This window comes from Seriola lalandi, unplaced genomic scaffold, assembly GCF_002814215.2.
Source record: "Seriola lalandi dorsalis isolate HSWRI2012SDOR001 ecotype SW California unplaced genomic scaffold, Sedor1 jcf7180002054997, whole genome shotgun sequence".
Lineage (NCBI taxonomy): Eukaryota > Metazoa > Chordata > Actinopteri > Carangiformes > Carangidae > Seriola > Seriola lalandi.
Window position 1 is genome coordinate 1,279,738 of NW_019525546.1, and position 16,223 is coordinate 1,295,960.

Consider the following 16,223-nt stretch of genomic DNA (forward strand, 5'->3'; position numbering starts at 1 on the left):
GCATCAAGACACAAGAGCCTGGTACTACAAAATGTATTTTCGGTCCAATACAAGATAAAAATCTGGGCCAGTATCACTGATTTCAGTAGCGATACTATTTATTTTGAAAAGCGTGTATATACATGTAATGCAGAGAGCCACTTCTCACAATTGAAGAGGTGAATGCATAATTTAACAGGCTGTTTCTGAGTGTAGATGCACCAGTTTATTGACAGAATCCTGTTAGTGGCAGCAACTTGTGCACCAAATTTTAATGATTACAGGTAATTTTAGTCCCAGATTTATACTTATAAAATAAAATGAAAAACATGTTTAAGACGGGAGAAAAATTCATATGATGAACAAGTTTTACAAGTGAATGCAAAACAAAAAAACAAAAAAAACGTGAGCGCCTAGAAGAGAAATATAGTTATAGAACACACAGACACACAGCTGCACATATTGTTTGTTCCTTACAAAGTAAAAACCAAACCTACACCTTTAATGTTCTGAATACATTTTCATTACACCTGAGTGATTTGCCAAACAGGCATTTACTTTTACTCTGTTAATTACTCAACCACATGGAAGTTAAAACACAGCTCTGTTTTCAATAATTGTTAAGAAATGTGTTAATTGTATGAATTTGGAATTAATACAATATTTACTATTCAAATATCTGATATATCCACTTTGTTTCAGCTAGACACGCAACATACTCCTGGCTACAGCCCTGAACAGCAGTAGCACTGGATTACTAAATTGGATGGCAGTACTGCTTCCCTGGGCCTTACTCTAATCACAAAAACATGGTGGTGTTAAATTTACTTTATAAAGCAGTAACTTTACCAGTAACATTCAGAGACTGCTGTTGCTGATAATGTATTTAGCAAAGTTCCATACACCTGAATGTTTTCAGCTCTGACTTCTTGGTTATTTGACAGATCAAAACATGCACCCTAAAGGGGGGAAAGGTGGGGGGAGGGCAGCCTGAGACTATGTATAGCAGGAAGCGTATGAGACCCCTCTCTGGCATGTATCCAAGAGTGGGCCTAACACCAGGCTGTAACAAACAAACATTTTCCACAAGCTGAGGTTCTCGTTTCTTCTGGTGAGGAAGTGGCTGTGGAGAGGAGCGAGGGAATCTGGAGGGAGTATCACCATTGCTCAGGGACGCCCCTGCACCCCCACAATACCATATAAGAGGCTGTGAAACATGATAGCTGCTTTTAAAAGTCTCTCCCTCAAGCTGTGAACATTCAAATACTGTCCCTTCAATTTGCCCAGACATGAGCTCTAAGCCTATTTCCTCTGTCCCCCCTGTCTAGGGACCAGTAGTGCAGAGAGGTGATGAATAATTATTCACAATGGCATTCAGAGCTCTTAACACAACAGAAATTAAGTATCCTGTAAAACAGCTGGAAACAAAGCGTGTTATTGTATAAATCATTAGTTTTTTCAGTTCTGAAACTAAACTAGCTGCAGGTTTTCTGCATTTTCAGTCTTGGAAGCACAACTGTTGAGTGACAGCCTTGCTATAAAGGTGAAGATGGGTGAGCACAAGCCTTCAAAGTGATGTAGACTGAATGTCTGAAAATGTCCCTGAATAACAAAGTAGGCAGAATATGCAGCAACGCATTGGAATAGTTGCAAATTACAACAGAGGAGATCAAGGTTCGGAGCAAGGTCATACTTTAAGTAGCTGGAGTAGTGTTGAGAAACAAAATACCTGAGCTATGCTATTTCTTCTGCTACATCGGCAGCATCTGTGAGTTGCCCAAGTCCTCTTCCAAATGTTTCATGAACCAGTTATAACCAGCTCTGCCCATCTTAGAAGTGTGTCTGGGGACAGCTGGTGCCAGCACCACGATGTTACAGCACCATTCACACATACTGCATGTCACACAGTGGTCAAAATCAGTGTTACTCCACATCTTGAATATTAGATTTATAAATCAAATTCATCTAAGCATATAGTCATCGATATCAATGTCGCATTTTTCTCAGACAATTTAGGGCCATATCATTTATCTGCCTGTATTGCAGTGCATGGCAAAAGTTCAATGTTGTAAATAGCTGCGTTTCTGGCAACCATGTGACTTTTCACTGGCATTTGAGGGGAGAGGTTACATTTGCTCGCTTTGCCCCCTCAGCTGGTCATAACTGCACTCCACCAGATAACCTCAGTGGGAGAATTTTATTAGTGTATCCGGTTATGATACAAAGGGCAGGCTTGAAGTGTCACATGACAAACCTGCAGGTCAATGGGGAACACAAGAGTGAACATGAACGACAGCAGCGAAAACACTCACCGAACACGCACTTGACTGACTTTGGGAAATTATGACACATTACTTAAAATCTCCTCTGTATCATAAAATTAGAAACATTCTTTACGTGTTCTCAAAATCGAAACAGTATAGCTAAGATTATATTGCACCATCAAGATATGACGTAAGGAGACAAGTCAACAACACACATGCCAAAATGAAATCATGTGCTGTTGCTCTTGGACGTTGTTTATTTTTCCTGCAATACATTCATAACACCAGAACAACATGACTCTCAGTCAACTGACATCAATAACAAATCGCAATGGCTCAAAATAGGGACTTGACTCCAAACCTACTACAAACATGAATTTGAGGCAAAGTCTCCTTCTTCTGGCCATGTTTGGCTCTTATATTAATCATAGTTGTTTAGATGTTTGTGTGGGAAGATGTCTCAAGCAAGAGTCAAAGAGAACATTTTGGTTGTCAACATTTTTTATGATCTAGGGGTGGGTGCAGTGTCAGTGAACATGTGACTGTACAGTGGGAGGAGTTGGACAAAGGCCACTCATTTCTAAGTTGAAGTCACTGGATATTAGGCCCCAAAATAGCCCGACAGAAAGTATATAGGGGTCCTCTCCAACCAGCCCTATCAGACGTCGGTTGTGTGCAACAGCAAACATACTGTGCGACAAACCTTTTTCAAATTCAGATGGGAGAAATTCACAGCAGGCGGGAAAAAGAGGACAACACAAGCTAAAAGAAGGAGATTGGGACATAGTGAAGTGAAGCAAAGGATTTGAAAAGTGCTTGCATTATGCAAAGTGAGTAACAGCAGGGGCTACTCCAGCTGGAAACTAAAAGGATAAGAGACAAGCGAGGAGAGGACAAAAAGGACACACAGCAAAGGATACTGCTCTTTTACTGGATTGGTGCATTCTCTTGGACTTCTCATTTCCGTCCTCCTGGGCTGACAGCAGAGGGGGAGGCAGAGCCGCAACAACTGCAGTGATGAAGTACAACTACCATGTACCAGTGTCAACGTACACACGCAGTTCACAATACACACCAACATACCACACACCTACCTACTACACCCCTTCACATTACACACCAACGCACTACACATCCACATATACCTCTGCAAAAAAGTACACCCCGACACAGTACAGCACAACACATTACACTCCGTCACATTATACGTCCTCTTACAAAGCTGCATCAACATACATCCCTTCATATAGCAAAGGGTCACGGTACAGTTCAACACATCGCACACAAGCACAGGAGAATCCTGCACCTGTAATACCAGTCGCACCTGCAAAGAGAACTGTGCACTTCCCCAATGACATCATCTTCCAGGATATTGTTAGACGAGGAGATTTGGAGCAAATTGGTCGGTTCATGAGAGCGAGGAAGGTTCGTGTGGATACAATCTTCCACTCAGGTTAGTTAACTTCCCACAGCTTCTATTTTACCCATGGTACAGCAACATTCCCTGCTGGCATTCAAAACACTAAACTAATTAGATCTGACATTAGAGATAGTGCCAACCATGACGTCATTTGATGTTAAACAGTGACCTGACTGCATGGCTGCAGTGCTCTTGCAGAGAACTAATTTTAGTCTTGTATGCAGGTATGGCAGCACTACACGAAGCCGTGCTAACGGGAAACCTTGAGGTGGTGAAACTGCTGGTGAAATATGGCGCTGATGTTCATCAGAGAGACGAGGATGGCTGGACGCCACTTCACATGGCCTGCAGTGATGGCTACCCAAAAATCGCCAGGTAACATATGACATTTTCACCCTTTAGTGACACAGACTAAATCATCGTTTGCATTATTTGCTTCATCATTTGCTGCTGGTTTCTGAAAAGCAAAAGAAAGTTGTTTCCTATAAAACATAGATATTTAATTCTTTTTTAAAGTATATTTTTTTGGGCTTTTTTATGCCTATATTTGATAGCACAGTGGAGAGAGACAGGAAACAGGGAGGCAGAGAGGGGGAATGACATGCAGCGAAAGGCCGTCCGATGTGGGATTCGAACTGGGGCCAACTGCAGCGAGGACTGCAGCCTCTACACATGGGGCGCCCGCCCAGACCACCACGCCACACGACGCCCCATAGATATTTAATTCTAACATACTGCGGAACAATTAGAGGCATTTGGGACCAGGTTAATGTGACGCTCAAAATGAGATCACATATGGATGCTGGAAACATGCAAAGAACGAGAGCCTCTCTAGACAGAATTTATCTTTGTATGTCAGTTGTAGTTTGGCTTTGAACATTGGCAAGAGGTCTAAAAATGGATAAGTATCTTGAAAAAAAACATGCATGAAACAGTGACATAATTTAATTCAAATGATGGTCATAAAATGTTCCATACTGCACAGAGCTGTACTAATACCTCTGAATTTTGACAGTTCCCCTTATTCTAAAGTAGAGACAGGGACACAATGAGCCACAGCTATTGGAGAAAACCAGTTACACAAATGATAAATGAAAAGTAAGGTTTTCATGTATGTTTGTTGTGGAATTTCCTCATTTGTTTAACATTAATTTACTTCGTTCTCCACTCAGTTATCTGCTGTCGATGGGAGCCAGCACAGAGGCAGAGAATGAAAGCGGAGAGAAGCCTGCAGACCTCATCGACCCTGACTGCAAAGAACTCGCCCAATTGTTTGAGACTGGCTGTGTGTGATTGGTCACCAAATGCACCCAATAGACAACATCAACAGAAGAAGAAAGAAAGATGATATGAAGATGATACAGTATTCAATACCATACAAACAGGGTGAAGGAATGTGGCCATAGCTCAGGCCATGTCACTGATCTTGTAAAGCAGAACATGTCTGCTTATTGGTTTCAAAATTTTAGCACAAATTGCTATAAGATTTTATTTTCTTATTTGCTATGAAGCAATTAGCTGTATTTCATGTTCTGTGGATTCTGGCAATATTTCATTTTATTTTAGTTAATTTTGTGCATTTGTGTATTTTTCATACTGCCTGTGTCTATGCTTCAAATGTTAGTCTACAAATATCTCTGTCTTCACGCACAGCTCATGTACCACAATGCCAACAATGTGTCACTGAATCGAAATGTGATCTTTACTTGTTATCTTTCTTTCTGAAGAAAATTTGATTCATTTATATTCTCACAAATATCTAAATTTAAGCATTGTATCAGTTGTGTTAGTGTTATGCAGTTAAGTAGCTGGTTGCACTCCACAGCCTGTATGTTTCCAGACTGTAGTCATGCCTTATATTGAATTTACAACACTGAATTTGGGCCTAGATGTTTGTGTCTTATACAAAGAGTTATGTATCCTCGCTGCTGGGCAGAAAGAGGATCATCCAAATTAATAATTGATACTTCACTGATAGGTCAGGAGTTACAATTACATTAAGTTTATGCTGTGCAAGCATTTCTAAAGTTGCAGTGTTTCTTCCCTGATGCATTACTGTTGTTTTCTGTGGTAGAAATACGAATATCAGTGATGAAAGTCTTATAATTTTCTCTTCAATTATTTTTGTACGTTTTCATAAATAAAGACACCTTTTATAAATATGACTGACTTGCAGTTGTGTAGTCTGTTTAGGAAAATAGAAAGTGCATTACAAGTACTATAGACATCACACTGGTATTTTCACCACCATCACCTCAGGCTGCAGCTTTTCAACCAGCCTCCTTTTTGTGGTGTGCCCTCAGCTTTAGTCAGGTTTTTCTGCTGCTGCTTTAAAATGTGATATAAGTACATCAGAACAGAAGTGATATACATCCTGATATCCTGACATGAATGCAAAAATGGAAATTACAAAAAAATAATGAATAAATTAATGTAATGTTGTGTTTTCTTTATTAATAAATGTGATAAAGTAGGTGGGAAAAAAAAGACTATTTAACTTTAGTGCATAGATACTCTGTCACATTTTTTGTGTTAATATATTATTATTATTATTATTATTATTATTATTGTTGTTGTTGTTATTATTATTGCTATTATTGTTATTATCATATAATATCATTAGTATATATATATATATATATAATATTATTATATATCATATCATATCATATCATATCATATCATATCATATCATATCATATCATATCATATCATATCATTTGCGAGCCTTTTCACTTCCGTGTCCTTTCCCGGAAATGATTGGTTGGCATTGGCAACGTTTTAGCCAGGTCTGACGGCGTACACAGTCTCTGTATAAAGAAATCGAAAGGAAAGATTATAAAAAAGGTTTGTTGAATATTTTAACACTGTGTTCGTTACTGGGTAGCTCGAAATTACCCTTACTGGGTTAAGCGTCTTTCTAAGAAATATTTTGTACCGGTAACGCTGGAGAATTATTAGCTGTTTTAAGCTAACGTTACGACAAGACAATGTAAATCACCAGCTAGCTGGCTAAAGTTAGCTAAAACTATTGTGTCAGCAAATCTATAGTTAGCCGTAAGTCAGGACATAGCTGTAGGTTAACACAGGTCTCAACAACCAGAAATGATTTTATAAGCAATTCACATTGTTCATGAGAGTTCGACCAGTGGTTAACATACTAGGTTTGGCTCTGTAGCCTGCTGCTAACAGTACTGAAGCTACTGAAGGCAAAACGTAAACAAAAGCCTCTTGGTTTCCTAAGGTCAATATTTGTTCATTTTCTACAGACGCTTGGCGTACTTTGGCTATAAAGAAATGAGTTAACGCTTGCAACCATAAGTTAACAACACTCGTATTGTTACTAATGTTACTCGACTTATCAGAACCCATCAGATTATATGGTTTAGTTGTATTGTAGGTAGCTAACAAATTTAACTCTGTTGGTTAACCAGCAGTGTTAAAAATGCACTGTTTCTAATGATTAGCTTTCCCATAAGTGTAAGTCTGTGTTATGACATTTAGATAACAGTGGAGTACCACAGTGTAGAAGTGCTCCAATACAAGTACAATTCCTGGATTTAAGTTAAAGTAAAATTGAGGTAAAGTATGTAAGCATAATCAAGAAAGTATACTTAAAAGTTCACCCAACTCAGAAAAATGGGTTCTGTGACTGTTGTACTATTACATGTCTGCAATTAATATTTCATTATTGTATAATGTGCTGATTTTTTTGTCACTTAATTGATTGCTTAGTCTATGAAACATGATAAATACCCATCTCAATTTTGCAGAGCCACAAGTGACATCTTCAAATGTTTAGCTTTGTTTGACCAAGAGTCCAAAAAGCCCAATATATTTAGTTTATAGTGATATATATGACAATGAAAAGCAGCTCATTTGAGAGCCTCGAATCAGAAAGTATTTGGCATTGTTTCACTGTTTTTGCTTCAAAAATTAATCAATTATCAAAATAGTTGCTTATTATTTTGCTTTGTATATGCTGTTGGGTAGTTTCATTTGTAACAAACCTTCATATTTTTTAAGCACTTTTTTATATTTTAAGCAAAAATCTTAATTGTGTAAAATAACTAGTAACTAAAACTGTCAGATAAATGTAGTGGAGTATAAAGTTGCATGAAAAGGAAATACTCAAGTAAAGTACAAGTATCTCAAAGCTGTACTCAGATGCAGTATGTGACTAAACATGCATAGTTATATTCCACCAATGTTATTAACTGTTTTCTTAGATTATGTGGCGATGCTAAAGTTGTCACTCTTGTTTATTGTTAGAATCCAGCTGAGGACTTCCGAACCTTTGTATCTTTCAAATCCACTCACCATAGAGGAGCGAGGAGCGAGTACAGACTGCAAACAGAATGACCAGGTCTGAAAAAGTTACTGCACTCAAGTGCTAATAAACAAGTACAAATGGAGTAGTGTTAACAGTGATCATTATAGTTTCATCAAATGGAATTGTAGGTATGTACTGTGTTGGCACCGAAAAGTACTATGTAAAGACTAGTTTACATTAAACAGTGATTAAAATACAAATGAAATGAATGTTTGCTTATGCTGTTATCTTTGCTGTTTTCATGTTTATGAAGCTCATCTGCTCCCAGGATGGTGAATAGTTACAAGCGGACTTCAAGCCCCCGATCCCCTACTAACACTGGGGAGCTCTTCACCCCTGCACACGAGGAAAATGTGCGCTTTATACATGATAGTGAGTATAGTCTCTTAACATTGATATGTTGAATTTTCTTTCAGAATAATTTATGCCATTTATTTTATTTATGGTCAGAATAATACACCTTAGAACAGAATATTGACTTAAACAAACATGAAAGTAAACTTTGACCTGTTTAGATCTTTTATTTTTGAATCTCTAACATACCTTGTTAGAAATGCACATGCTTGCACACTTGAGTTAAGTTGGGTGATATTGATAGGTCCATTGAAAGTGACTTGCTTTCTCCTGTTCCATAACTGCAATTAGTAATTTATTCAGATAAAACTTTTTCTTCAGTTGAAGCTCAGCAGTAAGTCAATCACTGTGCTTAATGGAAGCCCATTTAAAAAATTAGATTATATTGTGGTTCTGTATTTTGTATTTTGTGCAAGCCAGGACTCTTCATTTTGATCACTTAATGTGCAACATGTAAACACAACCCCTATCATTTTGTTTATCTCACATATAAACACTTAACATGGGAAATGCTTGTGTAACTCCATCTCATATCACTTAAATCTAGAAGTACACTTTTTGCATTTTTTTCAAAATACATATCATGTATTTAAGTAAAATGATTGCTGTCATTAACTGAAGAGACTCCTTTTTAAATAACATGAATGTGTCCGTCTATTACTTTACTTGATATAGTAGGTTATTCTAAACATAACATTGTAACACCATAGCTTAAATGAGTTGAAACAACTATAGATCAAGAAAACAGGTTATGTGCCCACTTGAATGTGAGGGCATTATTTGTAAACAGCAACGGCATTATAGCATTTTCGCCTGGGGACTGTTTAGAGTGCAAGAGGCCACTCTAAGCAGTCACTCATTCTCAACACTACTGGATGATAAGTCTAAACCAAGGCACACACCTTGTTTATTGTTTGGATTTGTGAAAGGTGCCCTGTGGAGTTTTCTTGTACATAAACAAAACGTGTTTACATTGAGTCTTACTCACCATAACTTACTGTTTGTATCCATGGGGTCTAACAAATGTTCTGAATGCAATTCCTTTTTCAAGAGACAAAAAAAAATGCTAGGCATTGCTTCATATCTAGTTGTGTTACCTCCACCTACAAATCAGTGGAATATTGCGGCACCAATAGCAGGACTATCAAATTAGCATAGACAATGCTTCAGATGGTTTTCATTGATCATGTCAACCATCATCATTAAAAATGGAAAGTAAGTGGTGCTCCAGTATCTGAATCAGACAACTTACTTTGCAGGCCTTGTACCAGTAGTGGCACTGAAGCACTTACTTTGTTTGAAAGTACTTCAGAATAGGTTTTCAAGTTACTAAATGCCAGAACACTGTCTCAGAGTCTCTGTGAGACTGGACCCTTAAACTAAATGTCTCATCTTTATTAAGTTGAATGTGTTATTTACCTTCAGTCTGTCTTGTCATTAATATCAAGTCTCCAGGGTAGGATAAGATTTCCTAAATGTAACAAAAGCATTATCATCTTTACCCTTCCTCAGCTTGGCAGTGTGTGCTCAGAGACATCAGATCAACACAAAATAGTGAACGTAATGACCGTGGACCACAGGAGTATGTGGAGAAGAACCCAAATCCTAACCTACATTGTAAGTTATGGTGTAACTTAGTAGTGAAGTGGGTTTTGTTTTTATGTCACACTGAAGGATTAAATCATCAAGCACAGGCAAGTTAACAACTTGTTTCTGTCTGTTCTTTCAGCTTTTACACCAGTGGACCTGAGTGACCTCAAGAAACGCAACACACAGGACTCCAAAAAGTCCTAGTCTTTCTCATGATGGTCCGGTCGCTTTTTTCCACCCATTATCCTCAAGAACTTTTCCTCCATCAGTCCTCCGTCAGCCAGAAAGTCAGCCCTGTTGGCCAGTCTAGCACAGAATGCCAATCTTGTTTCTAAACTCCGGACCCAAACGACCCCCGTCTCTTTCTTTATCCTCTACAACTGACTAAGAAGAAAAGAACCAGGATTTCAGGGAGTACAAACTCTCCCCTTTCTTGGTTCATGTTTTTTCAAGTCACAAAATCTTCATATATACATTGTTCATGTGGATGGGACTGATGCAAACTTTCATCAAAATTTGCTGACATCTGATGCTGAGGTACAAACTGTTGACACTCTCCACAGGACACAAAAGACTGCAGTCTTAAATACAAACCCTGTTTTCTTTACTACTGCTACATATATGACTTTGGAGGAAAATGCGAAAGGGCTGACTTCTATTTTTTTTAGTTTGTTTTGGAAGATAGTTTGATCAATAAATTGTAGAAGTAATGAAATTGTCACATTGGATACACAGTTCCTGGGCAAGTTTTGGAAGCCAAATGCAATGTAGAAGGCCAACATTTTTATTATAAATTTTCTTGCCCTCAAATGGACTTTACTAAGTAGAGACCTCCCCAAGTATGCCACCCTTGGTTAACCCCACCTTCCCAAAACCTTAAAACAAAATGTTGAATAAAGGACTTTTACAGTACTCCTGCTTGTATTGATCCTATATAAATATAGAACAGATTGAATATCACTGTTGGTGTGTCACGTCAGACATCACAACTACACAAATGTTATGTGTTTCGTGCATGATGAAATAAAAGATAAATGTCCTCAGTACTTTAAGGAATCAGCAAGGAGAAAGAAAACTTAATGACACTCACCCTGAATCATGCAAAAACCTGGTTATTTTGATTTCAGAGCTGAAACTAATGATTATTTTCATTATTATTTGACATTTTCAAAATTAACTGATTAATCATTTGGGGCATAACTTATCAGAAAAAAGTAGAGCTGAAGTTGACACATCTAAATTGGCTGTTGTGTCTGACCATAGATATTTAGTTTGATGTAATGAAAAGCTAAAATAAAAATGGGCAAATGTTCTTATTTAAGTGGTTGGAACTAGTAAAACATCATATTTGCTTAAAAAATGCTTATATGATTAAGTGATTGGTGAAATAGCTGCAAATTCCTTTTCTTTTTCGGCTCCAAATTAATTGAATCTGGGAAATAAAACTTAAACTATGAATATTAGTCACTGAGTAACATGATCCTGTCATGCACGTTGATAATATGAGAATGTCACATTACATTTTGCATTAGCGGTAAATAACAGTAGCATCAGAGACAGTAGACAGTATAATATAGAGGATCTTTGGTAGCGTTTCGCATTAAGATAGCGTTTGTTCCTTGGGCTCTCGTATTACGTGATGACGTCAAGTTTACGCGCAGTACGTACTGAACAGTTCGTCTATATACAACGGTCACTTGCTCATTGTATTTTTTCGGCGGTGCAGAGAGCGTGGAGCTGTGAAAAGGCAGGGAGAGGGACCAATCGAGACTAGGGTGTATTTTTTTATATTTTGTTGACAGTTTAGCATTACTGGGGCAGCATAATGACCGATAAAATGGATATGTCTCTAGACGACATTATCAAGCAGAACAGGCAGCAGAGAGGTGGAGGCCGCGGTGGAAGAGGTCGAGGCCGCGGAGGCTCAGGCGGTGGCAGAGGAGGAGGCGCTGGGCGTCTTGGAGTCGGCGGCGGAGGATTTGGAGTCCGAGGCGGCGGATCCGGCCCCATGAGGAACCGACAGAACCTGAACCGCGCTAGAGGCAGACCAACGCCTTACAGCAGGGTATGAGAAAGTTAGAGGAATGGGCAGAAAAAGGAAAACCTTCGGCAAACCTGAAAATGCCTGGGTTACATCCTTCTATTCTCCAGTAGGCTTGCCAGCTAACCTTCTAGCCAGCTTGCTAGTCAAGCAAATAAAGTAATCGCTAACCGCCGAGTTTCCCTCGGAGGAGAGCTCTATAATTTGCGGTTAAGCATTTATGGAAGTTATATACATAGTTTTTCCCTTCTCCCACAACCCATATGTGTTGCATCATTTTCCAAGAAGAGGCCTTTTGGAGAGAGCGAATGTGTTAGCCATATTGGCTAACTAACAAAAGTTGGATCGTGAAGGCCTTGGCGGCGCCATTTTGAAGCCAGCACCTTAAATTAGAGCTAGTCTTCCTCGGGCAGTAACATCTTTTCCACCCCAAGTGTCAAAATGATGGTGAAAGGAAACCACTTCGAGAAAATTCGCCCGCAAATGATTTTTTCACCACTTTTGGGAGCATAGTTTTTGTCCGTGTCCCGGTGCAGCGTCCTGGCGGCCTTTTGTTCGGGAGTGGCTGGCGGGTTTCACAACAAGGCCTATTTGGTGGCTTTTCAACCAGTGTGGCTGTTACTTGTGGATGGATCAGTGGACTTCAACCCCCCTGATAGTGTTCATATAAGGCAAATCTTCACTCCTTAAGTGTGAATGAGTATCTAGACAAACCCAACAAAGTCCCAATCAAAATGGCGTGGTCTCAAAATGGACGCTCAGATAATCCACTCTCGCTTAAAGGGGGATAGCTGCCCATTTTTTAGTTGTTTTTCTGGTCAATCCCCACTCCCTATGGACAATTCCCCTTCGTGAAAGCCAATTTCGTGGCTTGGTAAAGAACTCTTGGGCGGGCCAGGAAACATGGTGCAACGCTGGAGGCAACGCTGCTTCAGATGGCGACCCCCTGTGTACCCGAGGATCATATCTGGAGAGCCTTTGGTGGAGGCGCAGATGGCAAGAGAACAATGGGCAATATTGGTACAAGTTGTTCAGGGTGTCATATAGATATTGTGGGTGGGTTTGGGGTAACACATTTTGGTCAGTTTTGACTTAATAGTCACTGATAAATACAACCTCGGCAGATGCCACTAGACCTCATATTCATCTAAATTATATATAGAGTGTGTGTGCAATAGCGATGATATACATCACATCCCCTTGCTTTTATGGCTAAGTTTGTCCTGTGTATGTCCTTCTGTCTGAACTGATTCACTTGCTTGTAGTGATGGGGTGGGCAGGGAACATTGGGGACCCTCTTGGGGGAGCTGAGCACCCTGGCCCTGTTGGAAGTGGAGCCCCTGCTTGCCCCAACACCCAGCCGTGTGGACTCTGTGATTGACAGAGGCAAGGGGATCCTGAAGTCAGCAGGTGCGTTCTCTTTCATCTGTTGCAGCCTAAACAGCTTCCAGATAAGTGGCAGCATGACATGTTCGACAATGGCTTCAGCGGCTTCAATGGCGCTGCTGGTGGTGGCGGAGGAGCTGGTGTGGAAACTGGAGGGAAGCTCCTCGTCTCCAATCTCGACTTTGGAGTCTCAGATGCAGACATTCAGGTATTTGGGTTTTCACCTTCACCCATTTGTGTTTGTAGTAGGAGGAGCGTGTCTGCCTTATGTTGGTGTGCTGAACAGGAAACAAGAGATAGCTGCTCAGGGTTTGCTTTCCTTTTCAGGAACTTTTTGCTGAATTTGGGACTCTGAAAAAGGCTGCAGTTCATTATGACCGATCAGGAAGAAGCCTGGGAACCGCAGATGTCCACTTTGAAAGGAGGGCAGATGCCCTCAAGGCCATGAAACAGTACAATGGCATCCCACTTGATGGTATGCCTCAGACACAAATGAAATGCAACAACTACTGTTAACTTTATGTTATGCGATTGGCATTTTTGTTTGTTAAATTACTCGACTGATTGTTGAGCACTACTACCTGGCCCAAAATGTGACGTTAATGGCATCTTTGTCTCCAGGGCGGCCTATGAACATACAGCTCGTCACATCACAGATTGACACACAGAGGCGACCTATGCAGGGGTAAGTGTAGTGGTCTTTTTGTTTGAGAAAGTTGACTTCAATCTTTGGACACTATATGTGATGGAAAAAAAATGTTCAGCCTGAACAGAGGTGGTGGAGGCATGAACAGAAATCGTGGCGGCGGCTTTGGGGGCATGCAGAGAGGCCGCGGAGGACGTGGTGCAGGCGGTGCCAGAGGAAAGGGTCGAGGCGGAGGCGGCCGTGGTGCTAGCAGCAGCAAGCAGCAGCTGTCAGCAGAGGAACTTGACGCCCAGTTAGATGCCTATAATGCCAGGGTATGTTCAGCTGTCAATATGATGGTACCTGTGACTAATTAACCAATCTTGTTTTGGCAGCTGTCTAATTCACTCTTGTTTTGTTTTCTCAGATGGACACCAGCTAAGAAATGAAGCTCCACTGGGTTTCTTCCCCTTCCTGTCTGCACAGAAGGGTGGTTGTTAAAAATGTGCAGAGTATTTTACACTTGGTTGTCCTCTGTGATTGAATTTATTGTTCCAACTTCTTCTTTTAAATGCTCCAAAGTGTTTTTTACCAGTGTTTTTTTTTCTTTTTTTCCTTTTTTTCTGATGAAAATGGTTTTGACTGTAGGTTAATGTGAATTGGGGTCTCCCAGTTCTTTCCTCTACCCTGTAGTTACTGAGGCTTGTAATAAAACCTGCAGTGCATATTAACCAAATGCTGTTTGTCTGTTCTCGTAGTCCTTTTTTTAAATTGTTTTTTTTTTGTTTTTTTTGTTTTTTTTTAGTCCAACGAAATGCCATAATTATTGTTACACTTAAATGATTCCATTTTCTACATACTTTTAATGTCTGGGAATAAACAACAGTAGAGTGCAATCCATTTAAGTACATTTTGTAATTTTTTTTTATTTTATTTAAAAAAAAAAAAAAAAAAACGTTTTTTCTTTTTATGCTTATTTTAATGTAGCGTCAGTTTTTCCCCAGAAGCAACAACTGAAACCACTGAAAGATCCAACTACAAAATAAGTGCTATAAATATACTTTTCTATTTATTGTAAGTGACCAAGCATGTAGGATCAGTAATTTCCCACAGCAACTTTGGCTGTCATGTTCTTAATTATAAAAACAATGCATCTACCCCATGACTGTTTTAATGGCACCACCATAATACAGCCACTAGATGGCATTGTGTTGTCAGTCAATGCATGTAACAACCATATATGGTGTAAAAGTAATGTCAATTTGAGTTTCTGAAATGTACTTGCTATCTGTACCTTCTCGCCTATAGCTTGAATGTATCACCCCGGTGGATAAAAACTTATGTGCTTGTTCATAAACTGCCGCACTGGAGATGTCAAGTCTGAAAAAGCTAAAGCTGAGGGGGAAGTGGAATGAACAAACTTTAGAATGTCTGGACCGCCACAGGCAACGATTTGTGAGCGTGCAATGCAGGTCTGCATGCCCACGCACGTCAAAAGCCATTTTTCCCGGAAGCGTGATTACAGACACCGGTTTAAATTGTGAACAAATACCATTTCCGGTTAGTTTTTCATGATTGAAGCGAATCGATTTTATTCTCTTTCCCTTTGATCGTGGAAGACGAGTTACTTGAGTCTTCACAAAATTCTCATAGTGGCGTTATCTATGGGCGGGTGGACAAAATAACTGAAGCAATGGACGGACAACATAATGTCATCCAATAAAATCCTGTAACATTGATGATTGTTCTTGGAGGAAAAATATTCAGATTTAAGTATAAGTAGTAGTACCACAATATAAAAACAAACAACTGCTTTCGAAAAAGAAAGGAAAATAAATATAATCGACAAAATGGGCATGAAAAATAAAAGTACTCATTATGTAGATTCAAGTGTTATACATATTAACATTAATGGATTATTGATGTATTAACATGCAGAGACATTTGAATTTTTAAGTTGGAAGGAGTGCTTACATCTTTTACATAATTACAAATATCAAGAGCACGGTGCAGATATAATCTGTTACAAGTCATGAATTCAAAATTTTACGTACTCAAAAGTGCGACATCAAAATATATAATTAGTACCATAAGTATTTATTATGAAGAATGGCCGCCTTCAGAATAATGTATGCTGATTATTTTACTCAGACATTCATGTGTAGCTAGTAAAGATGAGAGTCATTTCAGTTACTTTACATATTGCTGGTTAGCTTGTGAATTTTCCTAAA

The 16,223-nt window shown here is 39.2% G+C and overlaps 3 protein-coding genes across 6 annotated transcripts; all 3 read left to right on the plus strand.

The window, feature by feature from the left end:
- The first annotated feature begins 2,888 nt into the window (after nucleotides 1-2,888).
- On the plus strand, nucleotides 2,889-5,828 carry ppp1r27a (protein phosphatase 1, regulatory subunit 27a). The gene is made up of 3 exons (XM_023397139.2): nucleotides 2,889-3,696; nucleotides 3,888-4,038; nucleotides 4,836-5,828. Exons 1-3 carry the CDS (start codon nucleotides 3,261-3,263, stop codon nucleotides 4,954-4,956), a joined length of 708 nt encoding a protein of 235 aa, XP_023252907.1. The 5' UTR covers nucleotides 2,889-3,260; the 3' UTR covers nucleotides 4,957-5,828.
- Nucleotides 5,829-6,405: 577 nt separating this feature from the next.
- Nucleotides 6,406-10,852, plus strand: mcrip1 (MAPK regulated corepressor interacting protein 1). Of its 2 annotated transcripts, none has more exons than XM_023397106.2 (5): nucleotides 6,406-6,510; nucleotides 7,936-8,029; nucleotides 8,250-8,368; nucleotides 9,863-9,967; nucleotides 10,080-10,852. In XM_023397106.2, the coding sequence occupies exons 2-5, from the start codon at nucleotides 8,022-8,024 to the stop codon at nucleotides 10,142-10,144; spliced, it is 297 nt and encodes a 98-aa protein (XP_023252874.1). In that variant the 5' UTR covers nucleotides 6,406-6,510; nucleotides 7,936-8,021; the 3' UTR covers nucleotides 10,145-10,852. The 2 variants fall into 2 exon arrangements, with proteins under 2 accessions (XP_023252874.1, XP_023252875.1); XM_023397107.2 differs by having other exon boundaries at nucleotides 8,265-8,368.
- Nucleotides 10,853-11,626: 774 nt separating this feature from the next.
- alyref (Aly/REF export factor) lies at nucleotides 11,627-14,728 on the plus strand. Of its 3 annotated transcripts, none has more exons than XM_023397135.2 (6): nucleotides 11,627-12,005; nucleotides 13,417-13,575; nucleotides 13,695-13,842; nucleotides 13,989-14,052; nucleotides 14,132-14,327; nucleotides 14,420-14,728. In XM_023397135.2, exons 1-6 carry the CDS (start codon nucleotides 11,766-11,768, stop codon nucleotides 14,432-14,434), a joined length of 822 nt encoding a protein of 273 aa, XP_023252903.1. In that variant the 5' UTR covers nucleotides 11,627-11,765; the 3' UTR covers nucleotides 14,435-14,728. The 3 variants fall into 3 exon arrangements, with proteins under 3 accessions (XP_023252903.1, XP_023252904.1, XP_087027552.1); XM_023397136.2 differs by having other exon boundaries at nucleotides 11,864-13,001; XM_087171426.1 differs by having other exon boundaries at nucleotides 11,864-12,977.
- The last annotated feature ends 1,495 nt before the right edge of the window (nucleotides 14,729-16,223 follow it).